This window comes from Primulina tabacum, chromosome 2, assembly GCF_025594145.1.
Source record: "Primulina tabacum isolate GXHZ01 chromosome 2, ASM2559414v2, whole genome shotgun sequence".
NCBI classification, from domain to species: domain Eukaryota; kingdom Viridiplantae; phylum Streptophyta; class Magnoliopsida; order Lamiales; family Gesneriaceae; genus Primulina; species Primulina tabacum.
The window spans coordinates 11,246,927-11,272,832 of NC_134551.1; the positions used below are offsets into that span (position 1 = coordinate 11,246,927).

General features: G+C 36.3%; 1 protein-coding gene across 1 annotated transcript; it reads right to left on the reverse strand.

Annotated features, from left to right (window-relative positions):
• Positions 1-6,264: 6,264 nt before the first annotated feature.
• On the reverse strand, positions 6,265-6,813 carry LOC142537508 (uncharacterized). The gene has a single exon (XM_075643019.1). It carries the CDS (start codon positions 6,811-6,813, stop codon positions 6,265-6,267), a length of 549 nt encoding a protein of 182 aa, XP_075499134.1.
• Positions 6,814-25,906: the final 19,093 nt, after the last annotated feature.

The following is a 25,906-nucleotide window of genomic DNA, read 5'->3' on the forward strand; positions in this document are numbered from 1 at the left end:
AAAATTTTTGAAGTTTAATTTATAGGAATAAAATATATTTAATGTATAATTATAATAAATTTACGTTATATATATATTTTCGGATAAAAAAAAAGACTAACTAATAAAATGTCGCATGTCGATCCTTAGTCTCATCATCGTCATAATAATCTTCATTCTTGTCCATCGTAGCTTGGATGCCTTGTTCTTGTCACTAACTTAGAAATCGAAGCCACCGAGGGCGAAGCTATGGGAAGGCCCCCCAAAGTGCTAATATTCAAGCAATCATTTTTGAATTCAACGACACAATTAACATATGGTTTGAGTTAATCAAAAATGATTTGTTTGATTATGTAAGCAATGATGTTTAATTTTTATTTTCTTCCCTAAACTTCACATATAAATACTCATCTATTCTTCATTTCAAAATCAGACCAAAATACAAATTCCTCTCATCTATAATCATAAGTGTAGAAGTGAGACAAATGATTTAGTGTGATATTTCTGAAGGAGCGTTTATCCTTGGAAGAAATAGGATTAGTGGAGAGAGTGAGTGTTAAAATCAAAGTATTCTGAGTGAAATACTTTGCATTCTCGATTCTCTTGTCTTCTTTGTTATTAATAAATAAGTGACCTCCTTGAGATGTTTTGTCACACCCTTACTCTATACTTAGCATAATTACCATAATCAAAATAGGGTTTGAATGATATACATATAGTATGAAGCATATCAAACAAGGGGCATCAATTTGAAGGTTTATAAAAATTTTGACATGATGCCCCTACATTTTTGTTTAAACCAAAAACTCAAGCAATACCATATATACAACAACATCAACTATATTTTCATACACAACCATACACCATATGGTTATACAAATACATATTCTCATATACAAGCATACTTTGTATCATCGTAAATATCGTAAAACTTGTTCAAACCCCGACATATTTTAGTACAATACATATGCTGAAGCTATACAATAATAAGTCCCGGTTCTTGTCGAGGTGAGGCACGTCACAAGCATCCATTGGCGAACCGGCATCCTATGTCTCTTCACTACCTGATCCTGTAATACATGAGCTACGTGAGTTTATAAAACTCAATAAGTTGGCACTTGTACGTATCAATATGCGTCGAAGGAACATATATATCAAGTCGTGACAGCAATGAATCTGTAAACCATGTCATATCATAGCATATATTCATGTTCATTTTTGTACTTGAGCCTCATTAATTGACATGTACTACCGTGCTTGCTTTATTATATAGCTACTACTGTGTTGGACGTCAAGGAGCAATCTTTGGCAACCCCACGCCCCATGAACATATATTGGTCAATAGGTTTGGTAGACTTAAAACCACCCATGATGTCAACAAGCTCTATATCATGTAAAAATCAATCATTTTCCTTTCTGTTCATGTTCATAACATAGCACCCATCATCAATATTCATGAGTTTATTACATATTTAATACATAACAATGGAATATGGTGCTATGTTTTCATCAATAAGATACTAACAATGTACATATAGCAATAATCAATGGGAAGTATTTAAAATCATAATATTACTCATGTATTACTTCAAGAACATGCCAACTTACAGTCCAAGCATAAGAACACTGGTTTCAGACGATGTTCCTTGTTCCTATGCTGTCAAACATATCAATAATTCAATTACTATGTCTATTCTAGGTGAAGTTTGCTCCTCTACATTTATAATAACCAAAAGAGATGAAAACTTACACCCTTATGAAGTTCTTGTGATGGAGAACTAAGTTCTTACTTCAAAATGATGAAGGGAATGAAGAAAAAAGCACTTGGAGGAAAATTTCTTGTGTTTCCCTCGAGTTCTTGCTGCTACGGAAAGGAAGGTACTGAAGAAATGGCACAAAGAGTCGAAGCTTATCTTTTCTTATACACAGCGGCGCTCGGGCGGTAATATATTACCGCTCGGGCGCCAAACATTCTGCCCAAATCATGAAAAATTCGTGCACCGACGCTCGGGCGGTAATTTTCTACCGCTCGGGCGCCACATGTTCTGCCTCTGCGCACTGCTTCATCAAATATTGCTCCGGAAACAGCTCTTCCCTTCATAATCTGAAAAAGTGATAGACATGAAAGTTGTAGCCATATGTCTTGGCTTGAATCTCCAATTGATTTCATGTCATTTGGAGGTCTGAGTAAAAAGTTATGCTCATTCACCCAACATGTGTTAGTGAAGGAATGATGATACACACGACATACTTCGGGGAGCTTTTGGCTTGTCATCCACAATGATTTGGACAAAACCCAAAACATGAAAGTTGTAGCATTATATCTTAGCTTTCTAATGGTGGTGGCCTCACACAATTTGGATCAATATTAAATCATTATGCTAAAACCCATAAAAACTGCCATATTTTCATCTCATTTTCTACAAACTATTTCTACCTACACATCTTACTATCACTATTTAGACATATATTCATTTTCAATACACCATGAACAATATAAAAATCATATTCAATCTCAATATTGATACCTCAATCATCATGTGAAATCTAATGCGCTAATAACTACATAATAAACGACATAAACGCATTATTATCATTTGTACGAGTAACCGGGCATTACAATTCTCCCCTTCTTCAAAGAATTTCGTCCTCGAAATTTGACATACCATATAGTTCAGGATATCTCTGTTGAATCTTGTCTTCTAGCTCCCAAGTTGCTTCTTCAATTGCATGATTGCGCCATAACAGTTTTACCAAGGGTATTTCCTTGCCTCGTAACACTTTTGATTTTCTATCGAGAATTTGGACCGGCCGTTCTTCATACGAGAGATTCGATGCAAGCTCCAATGGTTCGTAATGAAGAACGTGAGAAGGATTGGCCAAATATTTCCGTAGCAAGGAAACGTGAAAAACATTATGAACATTTGACAAGTTCGGTGGTAAAGCAACTCGGTAGGCCCTGTCTCTGATTCGTTCCAAGATTTCAAATGGACCGATATATCTTGGACTTAATTTTCCCTTCTTACCAAAACGTAAAATGCCCTTCAATAGTGATATTTTTACAAATACATGGTCACCGACTTGGAATTCCAATCGACGACGTCGCACATCAGCATAGCTTTTCTGTCGACTCTGGGCAGTGTGCATTCTATCTCTGATCTTGGTTACCAATTCGGCTGTTTGTTGTTCCAATTCAGGGCCTAATAATTTTCTTTCTCCTATTTCATCCCAATGTACGGGAGAGCGACATTTTCTACCATATAATGCAATATATGGTGCCATTCCAATACTTGACTGATAGCTATTGTTATATGTAAACTCAGCCAATGGTAGTTTACTGTCCCAACTACCTGGGAAGTCAATAGTACATGCCCTCAACATATCTTCTAAGATCTGATTCACTCGTTCTGATTGTCCATCAGTTTGAGGGTGGAATGCTGTACTAAATGCCAATCGAGTTCCCATAGCATGATGTAAACTCTTCCAAAATGCAGACATAAATTTGGGATCTCTATCAGATATAATGGACACTGGGATGCCATGAAGTCTCACTATCTCTTTGATGTATTCTTCAGCATATTGATTCATCGTGTATGTGGTCTTCACCGGAAGAAAGTGAGCTGATTTCGTAAGTCGATCCACAATAACCCATATAGCATTGAACCCTCTTTGTGTTCTTGGCAACCCAAGAATGAAATCCATCGTGATGTGTTCCCATTTCCACTCAGGAATGGGTAGTGGTTTCAGGAGTCCTACTGGTCTTTGATATTCAGTCTTGACCTGTTGACAAGTTAGACATTGTGCAACAAATTGAGCAATATCCTTTTTCATACCTGGCCACCAAAATAATGGCTTCAAATCCTTGTGCATTTTGGTGCCTCCTGGATGTATTGAGTAGGGAGTAGCATGTGCATCAATAAGAATGTCGGTCCTGATTGTTCCTTGTTTCGGCACGCACAATCTACCTCGATATATCCATATTCCTTCCCCATTCAATTCAAAGTTTGAATGTCCTTTATCCTCATCTCGCTGCCTCAGGTTGTTGTAATTCCGTATCTGTATTTTGTTCGGCCTTGATTCTGTCTGCAAGCGTTGGTCGAACCATAAGGGATGATAACTGAATTGCAGCTCCCTTTGTAATAACATCAAGCTTCAAGTTCTGCAAATCCCATAAAATTTGTTCTTGTACTTGCATTGCGGATATAGAGCTGGACTTTCGACTTAGTGCATCTGCAACAACATTGGCTTTACCTGGATGATAGTTAACAACACAATCATAATCTTTCACTAATTCCAACCAACGTCGTTGACGCATATTCAATTTTTTTGTGTTAATAAATATTTCAAACTTTGTGGTCCGTATATATTTCACACCATTCATCATACAGATAATGGCGCCATATTTTCAACGCAAATACCATTGCTGCAAGTTCTAAATCATGTGTGGGATAATTCTTTTCATATTCCTTCAATTGTCTTGATGCATAAGCAATGACCTTCCCGTGTTGCATCAACACTGCTCCTAAACCTTGTTTCGAAGCATCACTGTATACCACAAAATCTCCGGGTCCTTCTGGTATAGCAAGGACCGGTGCTGACGTCAATTTTATTTCTAACTCTTGGAAACTACGATCACATGCTTCGTTCCATACAAATTTGACATTCTTTCGTGTTAACGCAGTCAAAGGCAATGCTATCTTGAAAATCCCGCTATAAAACGACGTTAATAACCAGCTAACCCAAGAAAACTACGTACCTCTGTAACAGTGGTAGGTCGTAGCCAGTTATTAACAGCTTCAATCTTGCTTGGATCCACTGATATGCCTTCTTTTGAGATAATATGGCCTAAGAATGCTACTTGTTCAAGCCAAAATTCACATTTCTTCCATTTGACATACAAATGTTTATCTTTCAAAGTTTGCAAAACTAGATTCAGATGTTCTCGATGCTCTTCTACAGTTCGTGAGTAGATGAGAATATCATCTATAAACACAATCACAAACTTGTCTAGAAGTGGCTTGAAAATTCTGTTCATTAAATCCATAAAAGCTGCTGGTGCATTTGTTAGTCCAAATGGCATTACAAGAAATTCATAATGCCCATACCTGATTCGGAAGGCAGTCTTTGAGATATCATCTGATTTCACTTTTAGTTGATGATAGCCTGATCCTAAATCAATATTCGAAAAGATAGCAGCTCCTTGTAATTGATCAAACAAATCATCAATTCTGGGGAGTGAATATTTGTTTTTGATTTGTCACTTTGTTCAACTCCCGATAATCAATACATAGACGAAGCGTACCGTCTTTCTTTTTCACAAATAAAACAGGTGCACCCCACGGTGAAAAGCTCGGTCTAATAAACCCTTTATCAAGTAACTCTTGTAACTGTTCTTTCAATTCTTTCATTTCTAGTAGGAGCTAATCGATAAGGAGCTTTTGAGATCGGATGAGTTCCTGCCACAACATCAACTACAAATTTGATCTCTCTCTCTAGGGGTAAGCTGTAACATCATCAGGAAATACTTCTGGGAATTCACAAACAACATCTGTATCTTTTAATTCACGAACAGGTGGATCACTAGTTAACACAGATGCTAAATATCTTTGACACCCCTTCTGTAGTAATTTACAAGCCTTCATACAAGAGATTATCCGAAGAGGTAAGGATATACCTGCACTTGCTACTGTGAATGGTTCAGCTCCTACTGGTGCAAACTTGATCATTTTTATGCCACAATCAATAGTAACTCTGCACTTCGAGAGCCAATCCATTCCCAATATCACATCAAAATCGGTCATTTTCAGAACTATCAAATTGGCATACATCTGATGGCCTTGGACATATACTGGACACCCTCGTACAATCTGATCTGTCTGAAATTCTTGCCCAGAAGGTAAGGCTATGGCGAGTTGTGTCTCTGTTGTACTTGCTGTAATGCCCAGTCTCCTTACAAACGATTCCAAAATAAAGGAATGCGTGGCTCCCGAGTCTAGTAAAACAATACCAGTAATACCAGAAATCAAGAACATACCAGTTATCATCGATGTATCCGCATCCACTTCCTCTTTGATCATGGAGAAAAGGCGTCCCTGTACTTTCTCAGAACTTGCTGGACAATTTCTAGCGAGATGCCCTGGCTTTTTGCAACGATAACAAACATTGGAACCTTGCATACATTCACCACCATGGAGTTTGCCACATTTAGGACAGGGTGGTCTGTCCTGTTCCTTACGTGGAGGGGGACCCTTACCACGTGGTTCCTCTGGTCGAGTACCTCTGCTATCAGTCTTTTTGCCTTGTCCTGTTCCTTGGCTCTTTTGAAGGTACTGCTTTCCTTCGCTGTTGCCTGTCTCTGTCAATTTCTTGTTCATCCTGTTCTGCCATAAGTGCTCTTTCCACTATCTCCCCATATGTAACAACTTTCGACATCCGTACATCTCGTTTTTCAGACCGAAGTCCCCGCATGAAGTGTTCCCCCTTACTTGTGTCATCATGTGCAATATATGGTACATATTGGACTCCAACCTCGAATTGTTGTATGTATTCCGCTATTGACATGGTTCCTTGTTTTAGATTGAGGAAATCACTGGCTTTCTTGGCTCGTACATCTTTACTGAAATACTTGTTGTAAAACACGGTTTTGAAAGTTTCCCATGTCAATGGTATCGTAGGTAATGCCACCCTTGCACTCTCCCACCATATTCTTGCATGCTTTGTTAACAAAAAGATGGCCCAAGTTACTTTGTCGGCATCTTCCATGTGTAGGTAGGAGAAGATGGACTCCAATGATTTAATCCATTGTTCTGCTATTGCTGGATCGGTGCTTCCCATGAATTCAGGAGGATTCAGACGTCGAAAACGATTATATACATCAGTTTGAACAGGCCCTTGTCTGGGGAGAATGGCTTGTGCTTGTACCTACTCATGTGTAGTTCATTGCATCTCAAGTAATTGCTGTATCTTCTCCCCATGAACTTTCGCTTGTTGTTGGAGCAATTGAGCAAAGTCATCTACAGGTCATGGTGCACTGCCCTCACCTTCGACTGCTGGGGCCTTGCCCTTAGGTGACTCTCCTTCAGGTACTTTACGTTTCGGTGGCATCGTCGCTTATCTTAACCTATATGTAGGTCACGTAGAAGCACATAACTTAGCATAAACTATGGAATACAAAGATACTTACTTGCCGAGTTCTCCATGTATGGATGAAATGCAGTGTCTTCCCAGTCGATGAACCGTGGGCTCTGATACCAATATAAAATGTCACACCCTTACTCTATACTTAGCATAATTATCATAATCAAAAAGGGTTTGAATGATATACCTATAGTATGAAGCAAATCAAATAAGGGGCATCAATTTGAAGGTTTATAAAAATTTTGACATGATGTCCCTACATGTTTGTTTAAACTAAAAACTCAAGCAATACCATATATACAACAACATCAACTATATTTTCATACACAACCATACACCATATGGTTATACAAATACATATTCTCATATACAAGCATACTTTGTATCATCGTAAATATCGTAAAACTTGTTCAAACCCTGACATATTTTAGTACAATACATATGCGGAAGCTATACAATAATAAGTCCCGGTTCTTGTCGAGGTGAGGCACGTCACAAGCATCCATTGGCGAACCAGCATCCTATGTCTCTTCACTACCTGATCCTGTAATACATGAGCTATGTGAGTTTATAAAACTCAATAAGTTGGAACTTGTACGTATCAATATGCGTCGAAGGAACATACATATCAAGTCGTGACAACAATGAATCTTTAAACCATGTTATATCATAGCATATATTCATGTTCATTTTTGTACTTGAGCCTCTTTAATTGACATGTACTACCGTGCTTGCTTTATTATATAGCTACTACTGTGTTGGGCGTCAGGGAGCAACCTTTGTCAATCCCACGCCCCATGAACATATATTGGCCAATAGGTTTGGTAGACTTAAAACCACCCATGATGTCAACAAGCTCTGTATCATGTAAAAATCAGTCATTTTCCTTTCATGTTCATGTCTTTCATGTTCATGTTAATGTTTATAACATAGCACTCATCTTCAATATTCATGAGTTTCTTACATATTTAATACATAACAATGGAATATGGTACTATGTTTTCATCAATAAGATACTAACAATGTACATATAGCAATAATCAATGGGAATTATTTGAAATCATAATATTACTCATGTATTACTTCAAGAACATGCCAACTTACAGTCCAAGCGTAAGAACACTGGTTTGAGACGATGTTCCTTGTTCCTATGCTGTCAAACATATCAATAATTCAATTACTATGTCTATTCTAGGTGAAGTTTGCTCCTCTACATTTATAATAACCAAAAGAGATGAAAACTTACACCCTTATGAAGTTCTTGTGACGGAGAACTAAGTTCTTACTTCAAAATGATGAAGAGAATGAAGAAGAAAACACTTAGAGGAAAATTTCTTGTGTTACCCTCGAGTTCTTGCTGCTAAGGAAAGGAAGGTACTGAAGAAATGGCTCAGAGAGTAGAAGCTTATCTTTTCTTATACACAGCGGCGCTCGGGCGGTAATATATTACCGCTCGGGCGCCAAACATTCTGCCCAAATCATGAAAAATTCGTGCACCGGCCCTCGGGCTATAATTTTCTACCGCTCGGGCGCCACATGTTCTGCCTCTGCGCACTGCTTCATCAAATATCGCTCCGGAAACAGCTTTTCCCTTCATAATCTGAAAAAGTGATAAACATGAAAGTTGTAGCCATATGTCTTGGCTTGAATCTCCAATTGATTTCATGTCATTTGGAGGTCTGAGTAAAAAGTTATGCTCATTCACCCAACATGTGTCAGTGAAGGAATGATGATACACACGACACACTTCGGGGAGCTTTTGGCTTGTCATCCACTAATGATTTGGACAAAACCCAAAACATGAAAGTTGTAGCATTATATCTTAGCTTTCTAATGGTGGTGGCCTCACACAATTTGGATCAATATTAAATCATTATGCTAAAACCCATAAAAACTGCCATATTTTCATCTCATTTTCTACAAACTATTTCTACCTACACATCTTACTATCACTATTTAGACATATATTCATTCTCAATACACCATGAACAATATAAAAATCATATTCAATCTCAATATTGATACCTCAATCATCACGTGAAATCTAATGCGCTAATAACTACATAATAAACGACATAAACGCATTATTATCATTTGTACGAGTAACCGGGCATTACAAGTTTAGAGTGGACGTAGCTCATTCTTGGGATGAACCGCTATAAATATTGGTGTTCATCTTATTCATCGTTGATATCACTTACGATATTCCGCTGCAATATTACCTCGTTTATTTCCATGATTTCTCGACACAAAGTAGAACCATGACCCTGCGTCCTCCTTGGAAACTTGTGCCTCCTCTTGGGCAACAGCTGCCTTCTCGTTTGCAACTCATATCTCCTCTCGTGCAGCTGATGCATGCCCCATGTGGGGTCATGGCAAGATAAATCGTAGTTGCGACCGACTCAACAAATATCCTCACCACCGACGATGTCAATATAAAACATATTAATATGCTCCGGTGAGACGAATTCCAAAGCTGACCCGCCCTCGTGTTTGGATATGGGCTTGCTAGCAATGGCGGAGCCAAAGTCCTTCCACTAGGCTGGTCTTGATTTTTTTAAAAAAAATTTATATGTAATATTTTGTATAATTTTGGATATATTTGATATTAGTCCGAGTAAATCAATTTAAAATATTAAAAGATTTTAGATTTTAAAATTCTAGCCCGAGTCGTATTTCTAGCTCCGTCACTGCCTGCTACTGTAGCTTTCATCTCGACCTGTTTGATAAAATAGGAAATCATTACTAATTTTACTTATTTGAATATTTCAGATTCAATTTCGCAGAAATTAATGCAGCGATATTACATTTACTTATTTAAGAGACATAACTTACATGGGAGTCTCGAGCGCTCATCCACAAAAGCTGTCATTTGGTCTTCTATGTGATTTTATGAAAATCTCTCAACTCGTGAGTTCCTGACCCAATGATGCATACTGCGGGGATGAAAATAAAAAAAAATTAATATTCCAGCAATGAATAATAATAATAATAACAACAATAATATCAGCTTGACGACATGTGATGCAAATGAATTGAAGTCACCAATGTGCTTTTGAGTGTGCAGGCTCACTTTGTCCATTCGTCTTGTACTTCTCATAACGGGCCTGCCAACCACCACCAGCCCAAACCGCCTGTCAGGCCGCCCGTCTTCTCACTCACAGTATCTGGTTTCTTACCTGACTTGAGACAGACATGCACAGTACGTCGATAAAGGAGCACGCACGGCTGATACCAGATGCCTCTGAATATAAGAGTAGATTTTTTTTAAGTAACAGGTTGCTTAAAAAATTTATTAACTTAGTTGTAATAAAAGTCTTTATTTTAATATAATTCACATTTCACGGTTTCGTTTTATTTTATATGTATACCCATGTAAACGACATAAATAAAGGTCTTGATTATACTTTAATACAAATGAATCGTACTTCGATTTTGAAACTCATTTGTAAACACTATATATTCTAAATTCGTTCCTAGTCGATTCAGCCGCCTAAAAACAAGGATAAATGCCTTTTGAGCTTTAGACTAGCATCTGTGATGTTGTGTACCTTATTTCATGGTAGGGGCATAGATTAGATATCCAATCATGCAGATGAGTAATCATACGATGATTGTACAAACAACCCTCCCTCTGAATTTTCAAATGGTTATCATTCATCGAGAGGAAAAGTCTATCGTTGTGATTGTACATAATTAGTCCCTACGACCTAGGACAAAACTAAGGCTCTACATACTAGGATTGTGCTTTGACTCGTTTATCGACTCCACAAGAGTTACAAGGTGACGAGGTTGGATGGAATTGCGACTTGTGTAGGAGCCAGTGCACTGTAATCGAGAATTCACCACTCACCTACGAGTGTGGATATTCTATGTGATCTAACAAAATAGTAGTGCATGAAATATCTTACCAGAGTGTAAGATGTGTATTAGGGACAAGGGTTCTCTAGTTGTACATATGATGACACAATGAATATTTCATGAATTTATCACATAAATATCGAATATAGCATGCAACCATCGATGAACCAATGATTGCAGATTCGATCGTGATATATGATATGAAGGAACAGTACTATACGTTAATAATAACCGATTGGTTCTTGCAAGCACTACTAGTGATATCTAGGGAATCATGACACGATTCTACTAGGAGCTTTTACTATGATTTGATGGGTCTAATCAGAAAATGATTTCTGACATTGTCACGATCAAATGTTGGTACATGTAATAGGGAAAATTAGGGTAAGCCCGAATAAAGTAAAATATCCTGAATCACAAAGAGTTGTGAACCTACGACTAGTTGTATCCATAAACCATTGACAGTCGCACAAGCACTAGATCATTTGTTTCCGTTGACAGAATAAATTTAATGAGTTGAATTTATATAAAATTACGATATAGTAAATTCAAGAAGGTGAATTTATGATAATTAAAATTTGGAGAGAATAAATTCAAGGAGTTGAATTTATAAAAAAAATTGAGAATTTAAAATATTAAACTCAAAGGTTGAGTTTATTAAATATTAATTAAATGTGATGAGAAAATGCATAATGAACATGTAGAAATATAAGTTCAACATGCTAATTAATTAAAGTTCTTAATGTATTTTAATATATTAATTAATTAAACTAGTTAGACTAATCAAAATTAACTAACAATACCATTAATGTTAATTAAAGAACATAAACCTATAATTAAGGAAATTAAATGAAGGGTTAGAGACATAGTAGGACACTAACCCTAGCCTCCACTACTCCATATTTTCGAAAATACACTTCCCTCTCCTCTCCAAAGATTTTTGGGCCATCAACAAGAATTTTAGGTTATTGAGCCGTCAAATAATTTTTTATCTCAAAATGATAAAGTTCTTTTAAATTTTTTAGTGTAATTTAGAAGAGAAACAAACGCTCTAGTCGTGGACTCGATTGGAGATTGAAGATTTCAAGAAGAACGTTCGTAAGGAATACTACAAAAGCTATATCCGCTAATCCCGGAATAGTTGTTGTCAAGCTATTAATTCACTAAAGGTATAATTATTAACACCCTCTGAATGTTTAATTTGTCTAAATCATACGAGTGTCCAAATGTATTATCTGAATGTCAAATAAAAAATTTAAAACTTACGCTGTATTTTGGACACGAGAAAACCGATTTCCAAACATTGAACTCATCCTCGTAACTAATATTACTTAAATTTAATTAAATATGTAACAGATAGTCGCTAATAACACATGATGTAGTAATAACATTGATATAGTAATAATAAATAAATATAAATTTTAACTTTAATAATATTTAGTGTTGTCATTCATTTATTAATGCATGTACGTATCGAAAATTGTTTAAGAGATATTGTAGAATAATGCATGTGTCAATATCTTGAATTATATATACAAAATTCTAAACATAAATAATAATAAACATAAACACTTCAGAAATTCGATTAACATTAACATGGAAAAAGTTTATATCTTACACAAAAAATGGCACGACAAAGAATTCGTATCTTTGGAACACGGATAAACGAAATCTGAAGAAAAAACAAAACTTAGTATTATTATCATCGACGAAAAAGAAGAAATCAAGAGGAAAAGAAGGCAAAAACAAGTGACGAACTAGAGAAAATAAGCGGAAATCGCTCGCAAAAATGAAGGATTTCAGCCCTATGTATATTATATTGGGTATAGCGACGGGTTTTAAAAATCTTCGGTATATACTGACGGTTTACTAATAAATTTGTCGCTATGTACACACGGTTTGTACTAAACCATCGATACATAAACTGGTTGATTCAAATTTCAAACAACGATGGTTCAGCTCTTTGAGAACTACCACAACTTTGATCGTTGCACACCCAAGAACATGTTATCCACAAGTAGCATAATTTGTGAGTGCGAATGTCGTATGTACATGGAAGCTAATATAATTATAAGTTCATTATGATATCTGTTGGGTGCAATAATTGTCCCTACTTGGTAAAGCGATCGAACCGTGATGCTTGAGCTTATGTGCGGTTTAAAATATTTGAGTTACACCATTACCACTAGCTATAGCTTTTGGTAAAGCAGTAAGCACTCGGTCCTCCAATTGGTATCAGAGCCAAGGTCACGGGTTCGATTCCCATTAATTGCAATGAGTGCAATTATTGGGAGGTGTAGCAAAAGGTGATCAACATTCAGTAACAAGCAAACTCAATAGATGCTGTCAAAGATAGTCGGTCTTGGATGGTTCATTGTGGAGTTGTGTTAACTGATTAGATAACTAATTAGATAGTTAGTTAGTCAAGTTAGAAATAAGTCAATGAAGGGATAAGGCTTGTATATATATAAACAAGCGTGTATCTGTAGAGGGTCTCTTCTGATTTTCTTCTGGTATTGTATTGCTCTTCATCTTGTGAAAGATCTCAATAAAGAACTTTCTCTGAGTTTCAAGTGGATGTAGGTGAAGAAAGCCGAACCACTATAATTCTTGTGTTTCGCTTTCTTGCTTTAAGTATATATATTTTGAGTGATAGAGTGGCGGAAATCTTGGAGTTGCGTGTTTGTGTTTAGTCTTACTGTGAGGTGAATTCTTGATCATCTTCGGGAGAAGGAATAGCTGGGAGTATTCACAACAAACTGGTATCAGAGCCTGCTCTTCAGGGAGTCCAAAAATGTAAAGGATGGGAGTCTCCAGAGTCGAGATTGAACGATTCGATGGAAAGACTGACTTCTCAATTTGGAGGAAAAGGATGAGGGCAAATCTGGTTCAAATGAAGATTGCCAAAGCCCTTGAAGAAGAGAAGAGTCTACCATCGATGATGAGGTCCAATGAGAAAGCGGATATTCTCGAGCAAGCATACAACACTATTATTCTGCATCTTAGTGACAGAGTATTATGAGAGGTTGATCAAGAATCTACAGCAGCTGGAGTTTGGTTAAAATTGGAGCAGCTGTATATGACAAACACCCTTTACAATCGAATTCACCTTAAGGGCAAATTTTTTGGATTCAAGATGCTCGAAGATAAATCCATAGATGAAAATCTTGATGAGTTCAATAAAATCATCATTGCTTTGGAGAATCTTGAAATAAAGATCGATAACGAAGACAAGGAAATTCTGATCTTGAACTCCCTGCCTAAGTCATATTCAATCTTTGTCGATACAATCAAGTTTGCCCGTGAAACATTGACACTAGATGAAGTTCAAACAGCCTTGAAGGCCAAAGAAATTCAAGACAGGCTAGTGAAAGATGAGGGAGATGGGGAAGGCTTATACATGAGGGGCAGATCAGAAAGAAAGTAGCAACATAACATTAAACGCAAAGGAAGAAGTCGATCTAAATCAAAGACAAGATTCAAGTGCTTCTGTTGCCATAAAGAAGGACACTTCAAAAGAGACTGTCCGGATTTGAAAACGAAGATAAAAAATAGAGAGCATGAGTCTACGAATCAAACCATGATTTCAGACGGATATGAAAGCTCTGAAGTACTCGCTGTGTCCATTGAAGAGAAAGAGATTGAGTGGATACTAGATTTGGGGTGTTCATATCACATGAAACCAAATATTGAATGGTTTGAAACCTTCGAAGAAGGTGATGGAGGTCGAGTAATCATGGGAAACAACACCGAATGCAAAGTGATGGGCATAGGGTCCATAAAAATTATCATGAGTGGTGGAATTAGTAGGAGCTTGACAGAAGTCCGGTATGTACCAGGCCTCAAAAGAAATCTGATCTCACTTGGATGTCTGGATAATAAAGGCTATACATACAAAGCTGAAGGAGGAGTACTAAAATTTAGTTCGGGTGCTCTGGTCATAATGAAGGGAATCAAGAAAGGAGGCCTCTATGTTTTGCAAGGAAACACAGTCATTCCTACTGTTAGCCTAATTATAGAACAATCAAAAGACATGACAAAGTTGTGGCACCTTAGGCTTGGTCACATTAGTCAAAGAGGAATCGATGAGCTAAAGAAAAAAGGGGTCTTTGGCTCGGATCTTGTGCACAAAATAGACTTTTGTGAACACTGTGTTTTCGGTAAACAAACTAGAGTCAAGTTCAGTCTGTCACAACATACCACCAAGGGAACTTTGGATTATGTTGATTCTGATATATGGGGGCCAGCTAAGGTCAACACTCTAGGAGGGGCTAGATATTTCATAATCTTCATTGATGATTTTTCAAGAGAGGTTTGGGTCTACATATTAAAGCATAAGAATTAGGCATTTAAGAACTTCAAACAATAGAAAGCCTTGGTAGAAAACCAAATCGGGAAGCGGATCAAGAGACTAAGAACTGATAATGGACTTGAATATCTTGCGCATGAATTTACAGAATTTTGTAAAGATCAAGGGATAGCAAGACACAAAACAGTGAGATACACTCCCCAACAAAATGGAGTTGCTGAACGGATGAATCGAACTATACTGGAAAGGGTCCGATGTATGCTTAACCATGCTAACTTGGGTAAGCAATTCTGGGGGGAAATAGTGTCTACTGCAGTTCACATAATCAATAGAAGCCCCTCTACAGCTTTGGATTTTAAGGTACCTGAAGAAATATGGTCTGGAAAACCAGTGAACTACTCAAACTTAAGAGTTTTTGGATGCCCAAGCATATGTGCATGTTAATGAGGCAAAGCTTGAGAATAGATAAAAAAGATGCATATTCTTGGGATATTCTGATGGAGTGAAAGGATTTAGATGTTGGTCTAATGAAAGAAACGACTCTAAAGTAATCACTAGCAGGGATGTGATCTTCAATGAAAAGGAGACACTAAAACAAGATGTGCATAACCAAGAAGACAGTGGGACTCAAACTGTGCAAATAGAACATGAAGGAAGCCATCAGACTGAGGTGGAGTGTGAACCTGAAACCATTAAGGAAGAAATTAAAGAAGAAGAAGAAAGTGTCCCTACTGAGCAAACTGACTTAAGTCAGTACCAATTAGCCAGAGACAGAAAAAGAAGAAACATTAGACCACCAACCAGACTTGGTTTTGCTGAACTCACCGCCTATGCTTTTGCTGCAGCCCAAAACATAATGGATGAAGAACCAAGAACATATCAGGAAGCTGATAGCTGCAATTGGGCCCATTTGTGGAGACAAGCAATGGACGAAGAAATGATGTCTTTAAAGAAAAATAATACATGGACACTAGTAGATAATCCTGGAAAACAAAAGGTTATAGGCTGCAAATGGATTTATAATTTAAAAGAAGAAATACCAGGTGTTATGGAAGCAAAGTACAAGGCGAGGTTAGTGGCAAAGGGGTATTCTCAAAGGGAGGGAATAGACTACAACGAGATTTTTTCACCAGTAGTCAAATACACCTCCATCAGAATACTACTATCCTTGGTGACCTATTATAATATGGAATTAGAGCAATTGGATGTTAAGACGGCGTTCGTACATGGAGAGTTGGAAGAAACCATTTATATGCCACAACCGGAAGGATATGTAACAGCCGGTGAGGAACACAAAGTTTGTCTCCTGAAGAAGTCACTATATGGCCTGAAACAATCACCCCGCCAGTGGTACTTGAGGTTCGATGCATTCATGATCAGGAATGGATATCAAAGAAGTAACTATGATAGTTGTTTCTATTTTAAGAATCTGGAAAGAGGCAGAAGATTATACTTGATATTATATGTGGATGATATGCTCATTGCAAGCCAATAAATCAAGGAAGTTAACAAATTAAAACAGCTGCTGGGAACATAGTTCGAAATGAAACAAATGGGGCAAGCATCAAGAATCTTAGGTATGGATATAATAAGAGACAGGTCTCTGGGCCACTTACATATCACACAACAAACATACTTAAGTAAAGTTCTCACAAGGTTCAATATGCAAAATGCAAAGACTGTGACAACATATGCAAAGACTGTGACAACATCAATAGGAGCACATCTTAAACTCTCATCTGAACAAAGCCCGAAAAGTGAAGAGGAAGGTGGAGAAATGCTCAAAGTTCCATACTCCAGTTCTGCAGGGAGTATTATGTATGGAATGGTCTGTACGAGACCTGATATTGCCTTCGCATCTAGCTTAGTAAGCAGGTTTATGTCAAATCCTGGACATAAACATTGGCAAGGTGTGAAATAGGTGCTAAGGTATCTTAAAGGATCTAAGGAGGCTGGGTTGAATTATGATAACAATTGGAAAGATAATGAGAAAATTGAAGGCTATGTAGATTCAGACTTTGCTGGTGATGTTGATAAGAGGAAGTCACAAATAGGATATGTGTTTACATTGTATGGAAATACGCTCAGTTGGAAGGCTACTCTCCAACATATTGTAACTCTGTCCACCACAGAAGCTGAGCATGTTGCGGCTACAGAGGCGTTTAAGAAAGCCTTATGGATAAAAGTCTTGGTTGAAGAACTAGAAGGATGTCAAGTTGAAACCGTGGTGCACTGTGATAGTCAAGGGGCGGTGCAACTGATGAAAAATCCAGTGCATCATGAGAGGTCAAAACACGTAGATGTTAGGCTTCATTTTATAAGGGATATGGTATCTCACGGTAGAGTGAAGATAAAGAAGATTGGAACTGATGACAACCCTTCTGATATGCTGACCAAAGTAGTGTCAGGAATGAAACTTCAACACTGTATGTCACTCATCAAACTGGGAAAACCTCCTTAGGAAGGAGGAAAGGAGGAACAATGAAGAGCAAGGGATACTGATGTGCTGATCAGGTGGAGATTTGTAGCAAAAGGTGATCAACATTCAGTAACAAGCAAACTCAGTAGATGCTGTCAAAGATAGTCGGTCTTGGATGGTTCATTGTGGAGTTGTGTTAACTGATTAGATAACTAACTAGTTAGTTAGTTAAGTTAGAAATAAGTCAATGAAGGGATAAGGCTTGTATATATATAAACAAGCGTGTATCTGTAGAGGGTCTCTTCTTATTTTCTTCTGGTATTGTATTGTTCTTCATCTTGTGAAAGATCTCAATAAATAACTTGCTCTGAGTTTCAAGTGGATGTAGGCGAAGAAAGCCGAACCACTATAATTCTTGTGTTTCGCTTTCTTGCTTTAAATATATATATTTCGAGTGATAGAGTGGCGGAAATCTTGGAGTTGCGTGTGTGTCTTTAGTCTTACTGTGAGGTGAATTCTTGATCATCTTCGGGAGAAGGAATAGCTGGGAGTATTCACAATAGGAGAGAGATTGTTGGGTGCAATAATTGTCCCTGCTTGGTAGAACGATCGAACCGTGGTGCTTGACCTGCTGTGCGGTTTAAAATATTTGAGTTGCAACATTACCACTAGCTATAGCTTTTGGTAAAGCGGTAAGCACTCGGTCCTCCAATAATATCTTTTTTGTTTTTTAGCTTTTATTTGAGTCTTAGATGGTGATTTTTATATGTTAAAATTTTAAATTAAATAGTCAAGATTATAAGATTCACTCTTAGTATTTAAATAAAGTTAGAATAAATAAATATAATAGAAATCCACTCGATAAAATAGTTCTAATATATTAAATAACTATTATTTATATTATTGTTAAATATTATATACACCAAAATTTACAAATATTGTCAAGTACTTATTGAGCTATGTATTCTAAACATCAATCAAGGTAACCACTTTAAATGATTGGTAATATCAAACTAACATTTAAATGGTATCAGAATTCAATATTATAATAATATTCATATATAATAAATCATGATAATCACTTTAAATTATTTGTAATATCAAACTAATATTTAACTGGTACCAAGAATTTGGTATAACATATAACATAAATAAATTAAAACTTTCACTTATAAGTAGAGTATTAAAACGTTTAAATAAAAAAACTAAATATAACATAAATAATAAATACATATGAAATAATACATCTAAAGATTATTACTTTATTATCATACCAAAAGCTTCACATTTTCATCTCGACTTTGGAATATTAGTTACTCATAATGAAAATGAAGAATTTTGAATCTAGACTTAGTATGATAATTTTATTTAAGTGAAAAAATAAAGAGAGAAAATAAAGAAAGAAAATGTTTATTTCATAAAATGAGAAATAATTTTATTTATCATAATACTTCTATTTTTAAACTAATTTGAGGAGACAATAGTAAATAAAATATTATTTTGTATATAATGGTGCAGTTATTTTTCATGAATAACCCAACAATTATTGAATTCTTGCACTCCAACTATGACAATCTTGCTAATGGATTTATTCTTACATATAAAACAAACATTATTCATAATTGAGGTTTCTGATTTGTGGCTGATGTGCTGTTGTTGAGCCACCAAACTTAAATTCCTACTTTCTAAATAAAATTAGTGTAATGGTGAGCAGGGTCGAATCTAAAAGGAACGGGGAATGATTTTTTTCGAGTAAAATGCAAATAAAGGGGGGATTTTTGGATATGAATTTTGTTGGAACATTTCATGTTCGCAATCTTGATTTTGATGTTAACAAAACTTGTTATTTTGTTACTAATGGTTTATCATAGTGCGCATGATACTGTAACTTATCAGAAGCCGAATTGATCAGTTATCTCGCCTAACTGAAGCTTTCGAGAACGCCAACTGATAGTGCCAACTGATTGCCCAAGCTGAATCAGTCCAACTGATGTATCGAAGAACAATTCCATCGATTGATCAGTTGATAGGTAATTCAGCAGAAGACCTTCAAAAGCCCGGCTAGCTGACGAAGTGCTCAACTGATGGAAAGTCCAACTGACCAGTTCGACTGAACCAGTGTAACCAGTTAAGCTAACGAGCCAACTGATTTCACCAGACCAGTTCAAGACTAGTTCAACTGACCAGTTCAAAGCATCAGTCAGGAATCAATCAGTATGGAGAACACGACAAGCTTATTCAATGGAATCCAATTGTGCGCACTAGGTAAATATATGTACTATCAGTAGTACAATTATTGGACGTTGCAGCAAAGATTAAAGACAAGAGATTCCTAGAGACTTGTTGGAAAAGTCGAGACACAAAGTTCTAGGAACAAATTCAAGCTGCAACGGATACAATTATTGAGTCTCACTGTAAGATCAGTTTCCCGCCTATAAATAGAAGATCAGTGAAGATCAACGAAACAAGAAGAAATATATGAAGTGTGTGAAAAACATAGAGAAAGGGCCCACATATTGCTTATCAGCTTTCATGAAGCAATCAGTCTAGAAGGAACACTTCATTGTGTTATCAGCTTAGATTAGAAGCACAATTCCCTCAGTGTGTGAGAACACTTTCGTGTTGTTCTCAGACACACACACCACCACTCAAATATAGTTTTGCACAAAGACGTTAAACTTGTGTATGTAGTCTTTGACACACAAACATTAAACAAGTGTTGATTGGAAGGTGATGCCTTCAGTCTAGGCTAGGAGTTCAGTTGAGGCAGTAGTGTAAGTCATAACTGAGTGAATTTGTACAAATAGTTGTATAAATCAAAATCTTCTAGTGAATCTACCCGAGGTGGTAGAATAGGTGACGTAGGAGCAGTTGAAGTCTCTAAACATCCATAAACATATCTTGTGTATTTAACTAATTAACTATTGTTTTCAAACTGAGTTGATCAGTTAGAGCATCCGCCAGTTCAGTTTTCACTATAACTGTTTTGACATATGTGATAACTGATTCTTTGCTTTTCAGTTATTCAGTTTACATAAGTTAAAATATTTTCTAATTAAACAGGTTTCTTCACGAAAGATTATTTTGAGTTTCTTCCACTTGGTTTTTAAACCAAACTCGATTTAAACATTCTTAGAACACGAGCTATTGCAGATCAATGATTTATTGTGTTTGAAGCATCTTCGAAGGTGCTAGCACACAGTCCTTCAATTTGTATCAGAGCTAGTTGTTCTAAGTAGAAATTTGAAGAAAACTGTGTGTTAAAATATTTTACTTTAAAATAGTGCTAAAGCTATTTAAAATTATTTCATACTATTTTCAAAACTATTTGAAAATGTTTATCTATCACTCACTGCGAAGGGTTGGGAGGATTGGCTCTGCAACTAACATTGTCACCACTTCTCTCGACTCTGAGCTTTGGGGTTTTAAACAGCATGCAGGGTTCTGAGCTTTACCTGCCAAGATGCACAACTAAATTGTTTAGTAAACAAGATTTTAGCTACAAAGCCTTCCAAGTCAGCTGCTCTTCAGACAAAACTCATCCATGCTGAGACGTTGGTTGATTTAATCACCAGCTGTATTCCGCTTGAGCCCAGTTTGAGTCAGCTCGACCAGTTGGGTAGTACAGAGATCAAGTTCAAGACAAATTAGCTCATTTCTCTAGAAAATTAAACTCACGAACAATGCAGCGTTTAAAGCAGTCAAGACAACCAGTTGTTGGTATATCCAGTTCTGTCATACATAAACAAATTGATAACTGAAGTTATTTAAAATATGCTATTGTAGTATAAATTTTCCTTACAACTTAAGTATGTACTCAAATGTATAATACAAGGAAGTTTATTTGATTTAATAAACATAATGTTTATCCAGTTGTGTTTTTCCGTGACTGAATGGATATTTCCAAATTTTTTGTCTACATTGCTTGAATGATTATAATCTCTGAATAGGTGTTTAATTAATTTCTCAAATAAGAGTTTTTAATTCAGTTGTTGAGGGGGAGTTTTCTTACCTTGAAACTGAAGTTTTTTTTAATTCAGTTCTTGAGGGGGAGCGTTTAACGACGTTTAAATGTACTAACCCTCGATCTTTAAAAGTGTTTTAAAGTGTTTTTATTTGTTATTACCACTTTAACTGTTCAAGTTTTGAGATTATGAAAAATGGAGGGATTGTTAGAACATTTTTATGTTCGCAATCTTGATTTTGATGCTAACAAAACTTGTTATTTTGTTACTAATGGTTTTATCATAGTGCGCAGGATACTGTAACTTATCAGAAGCCGAACTAATCAGTTATCTCGCCTAACTGAAGCTTTCGAGAACGCCAACTGGTAGTGCCAACGGATTGCCCAAGCTGAATCAGTCCAACTGATGTATCGAAGAACAATTCAACCGATTGATCAGTTGATAGGTAATTCAGCAAAAGATGTAAGGACCGTGTATCGTATTATTGTAAATCTTATGTTGATTATCGATAATTCATGAAATCATTATGTGATTACAAATATGATGTATATCATGACAATGGATGTGAGAAAATAGGTGATGATAATGAAAGATTGTATTAGAAATTGATTTGTGCTTGAATGACGTGCTGAACCGCAATAGAAAAGTGACACATGTTACGGTTTTTAGCATAATTACTTAGTATTAGTCCAAATGAAATGATATTAATTGCATTGGAAATCTAATACATAGTACTAAAACTTTCATGTTTTGAGTTTTGTTCAAATCTATTTGGAAATAGGGGCAAAATCATCCCAAAATGTAACGTGTGCATTGAAGTTCCTGCACTGAAACATTTTGGGAGAATGAGCATAACTCTCGTGTCCGATATCCAAATTGAGTAAGGTTAGCGGCAACTGAAATATAATACATAGAGCTACAACTTTCATGTTGACAACTTTTGCAAATTCGGAACCTAAAATAGCGTTTCGGACAGAACAAGACATGTATCTGCTAAGGCCCCCGCGCGCGGACAGAACAAGGCACGCATATGAGCGAGTTCCGGCGCACATGCGCACACCGCCTCATCTGCACACGTTTTAAGGAAGATCAGCTTGAAGTTTGCTGCAAATTCCTTGGAGGCTTCGAGAGTTGAGAGAAAGAAACGAGGGAATTCAAGTTCTATCAGTCGAATCTACCTCGAAACGCTATCAGAACTTGAAACAAATTATATATTCAGAATTCTCGCGTCAAGAGCTTTCTATTGTGGTAATTTTCTTCTATTTTCAGCAGCTATAATCATTGAAATGCTGGAATATCATGTATTTGAAGTCGAGAATTATATATGTAGTAAAATAACCGACAATAAACTAAGTTTTGAAGTTGGAATTGAATTATGCTATGATTTTGATTTGATATGAATTTTCAAAGTTTCAAAAGATATTTGAAACTTATATTGTTGAAATTGAATGATGTTATTGATTGAAATGAATATGTTATTTATGTAGATAGATTTTATACTTATATATTCAAGTTACATCGACTGGAACGAAGAATTGAGGTATGTTGTGACCGAACAACATACGACAAGTATCTGTATCATATGATATATGTTTTGATTGATATGATTGAAATTATATGCTATATGCCTTATTTGTTGAGTTGATGCACGTTGAGCTATGATCGTTGGATACCTTGATATGATTGGCTTTGATTCTGGGGTTTGTGAACACGATGCTATGTTTGGCATTATATGGCCCTTAAAGCATAGTCATTAGTGGCCCCGATGATTAATTGAGATTTGGGATTTGATGGCTACGAGTATCTTTGATTGAGGCCGGTTTGCCAGCTCGAGCATTGATTTGATAGCGATTCGTTTGATTCTTACATGTGCTAAGTGGATAGGCATTTGACCTGATACCTCCACGACATACATGCATTGCATATCATATATCATTTTTTAGATACTTGTGGTATATATTGTGGTTGTTTCATACTGAGCTTTCCTCACCCCATAGAGAGCTTTTGTTGTCTTTTTATGTGGGCAATGACAGGTACTCCAGGATATCAGGACGACAGGGATGGTGCTTCTGGAGGGAGTCGCAGATTGAGCTGAGGTTTTATGTCTTATTTCCAAGTGTGTATATATATATATGTGTGTGTGTGTGTGTATCTATATACCGGGGCATCTCCCGAAGATATGAGTTTGTTTGTATTTAGTTTGTTTTGATTATGTGTGGGCATATTTTATGATGTGAGATAAAATACTATTTTTAATATTCAAATAATATATTTTGGGCTTATTGTAAAGAAAATTTAAACTCGTTTTTCGCTGTAATTAATTAACCCTAATCAAATTGTATTGTAATAACAATTATGAGTTAAGGGTCCCACACAACATGATTTCAAAGCATAGCTGGGAATACTCAATTGAGTCTTGCGTACATTTAAATAGGCACAAATGAATTGTGCGCTTGTGTTTGATTTATTTGTCTTACTTGCTCCTACTTGACTTAGTTTGAGTAAGTTGTTGATGTGATTGATGATATGAAATGATGATGATGTGTAATTGATATTTATTTGTGATATTCATACTCTGATTTGTAGATGGATCCCACGAATGAAACTACGAGTGGTAATACAGAGAGAATAGTTGGACAATTTGAAGGAATGTCCATGGACTTATTGATGGTTCGATTCCAGGCTTTGAAACCACCGAGGTTCTTTGGCACCGAGAGTGCAAAAAGAGCAGATGCTTGGTTGATGGATATCTAGCACTTGTTTAATATTGTTGAATATTCTAAGGCTCGACGAATGAAACTTTCTCTTTATCAGTTGAAGGACCGAGCAAAATCTTGGTGGGAAGCCGCTGAGATTGGACTGAAAGAGGCCGGGATTGAAGTCACATGGGATATCTTCAAGGCCCAATTTTTGGAGCAGCATTCCCCTCCTTCTTACAATACTGCCCAAGAGAATGAATTCAATAGCCTGCAGCAGTGAACGATGACTGTTGCAGAATATGCTTCGAAGTTTTCTACGTTGTTGAAATAAGCACCTCACGTAGCGGCAAATGCAAAAGCAAAATATAACTGGTTTGTGAATGGATTGCATCCTGCTATATATACTTTTGTCATTTCAAGATTGCCTACGAGCTACGCAGAGGCAGTCGAAAGAGCCAAGGCCGCCGAAGATGGACTAAGGCGAGGAGATCCTCAGTACGCTCCTTCACCTCCAGTATCAGCTCAACAGCCTATTTTGTGTCCAAGAGGTAAGAAGTTCAAGAAGACTGGTTCTGATTCTTCATCGTCTTCGAGTTCGAGTGGATCCCAGAGACGGAGTCCCGTGATTGCTCCTTATTGTAATCATTGTGGAGGCAAACATACTATCTAGCAATGTCGAGTTATGTTTGGTACTTGATCGAGCAAAACTTGCACTGTGGAATCCTCAAAAAATATGGTTTTATTTTCTCAAAAATTAATCGCAAGTACACGATGTCAAGTAATAGTATAATTAAGTGAGTACGAGTATCGTTCCACTAGAGACTGTATTTGACAATTATTATTTTCAGTTATTAAATCTTTAGCAACGAAAATTTGAATGATTGTTTTATTGCTACTATAATCATATAAACATGCAAATAAAATGATTCAAAGTATTGATTAATGAAATATAATGTCTAAAATGGTTGAGTAAAATTCAATAAGAAATGAATTTGTTGGGAATATCGGTTCACCTACCCCTCGTTAATTAATTAATTTGTTCGATAATGATTGTATGCCTCCGACAGGATTTCCTATTCAATTGAACACACTTTCTCGAGCTATGCCAAACTAATTATACTCAATGAAGTAATTAAATGTCTTTAATTATTTATCAAGAGTGAATTGCATGTCGATTTATGAAATCCCCTAGTTTTCGACCCTCAGGACTATGACTATCGGCGCGTATCCAATTTCATATATCTATGCAAATTGTAGATCTACGGATTATACTACTCGTTCCTATCACAAGTTATTCTCTCGAACTCACTCGCAATATAAAGACGTTGTTAAAGTTAACTACGCTCTAACAACACGATAAACACAATAGTATAATCAAGAATAAATCAGAAATCGAGGTGTAAATTAATTATATCAAAGTTTTGGGGTAGGATCCCCTTTTATCCCAACAAATAATAAAATTAGCTACTAGGATTCATAGTAAAACTAAACAAAACAATGTTTAAAGAAGAGAAACTCGATCAGAAATAATAGGCGT

Bases quoted from the DNA above. Each gene is read 5' to 3' on its own strand.
- LOC142537508 (XM_075643019.1), bottom strand. From the start codon at position 6,813: ATGGGAAGCACCGATCCAGCAATAGCAGAACAATGGATTAAATCATTG.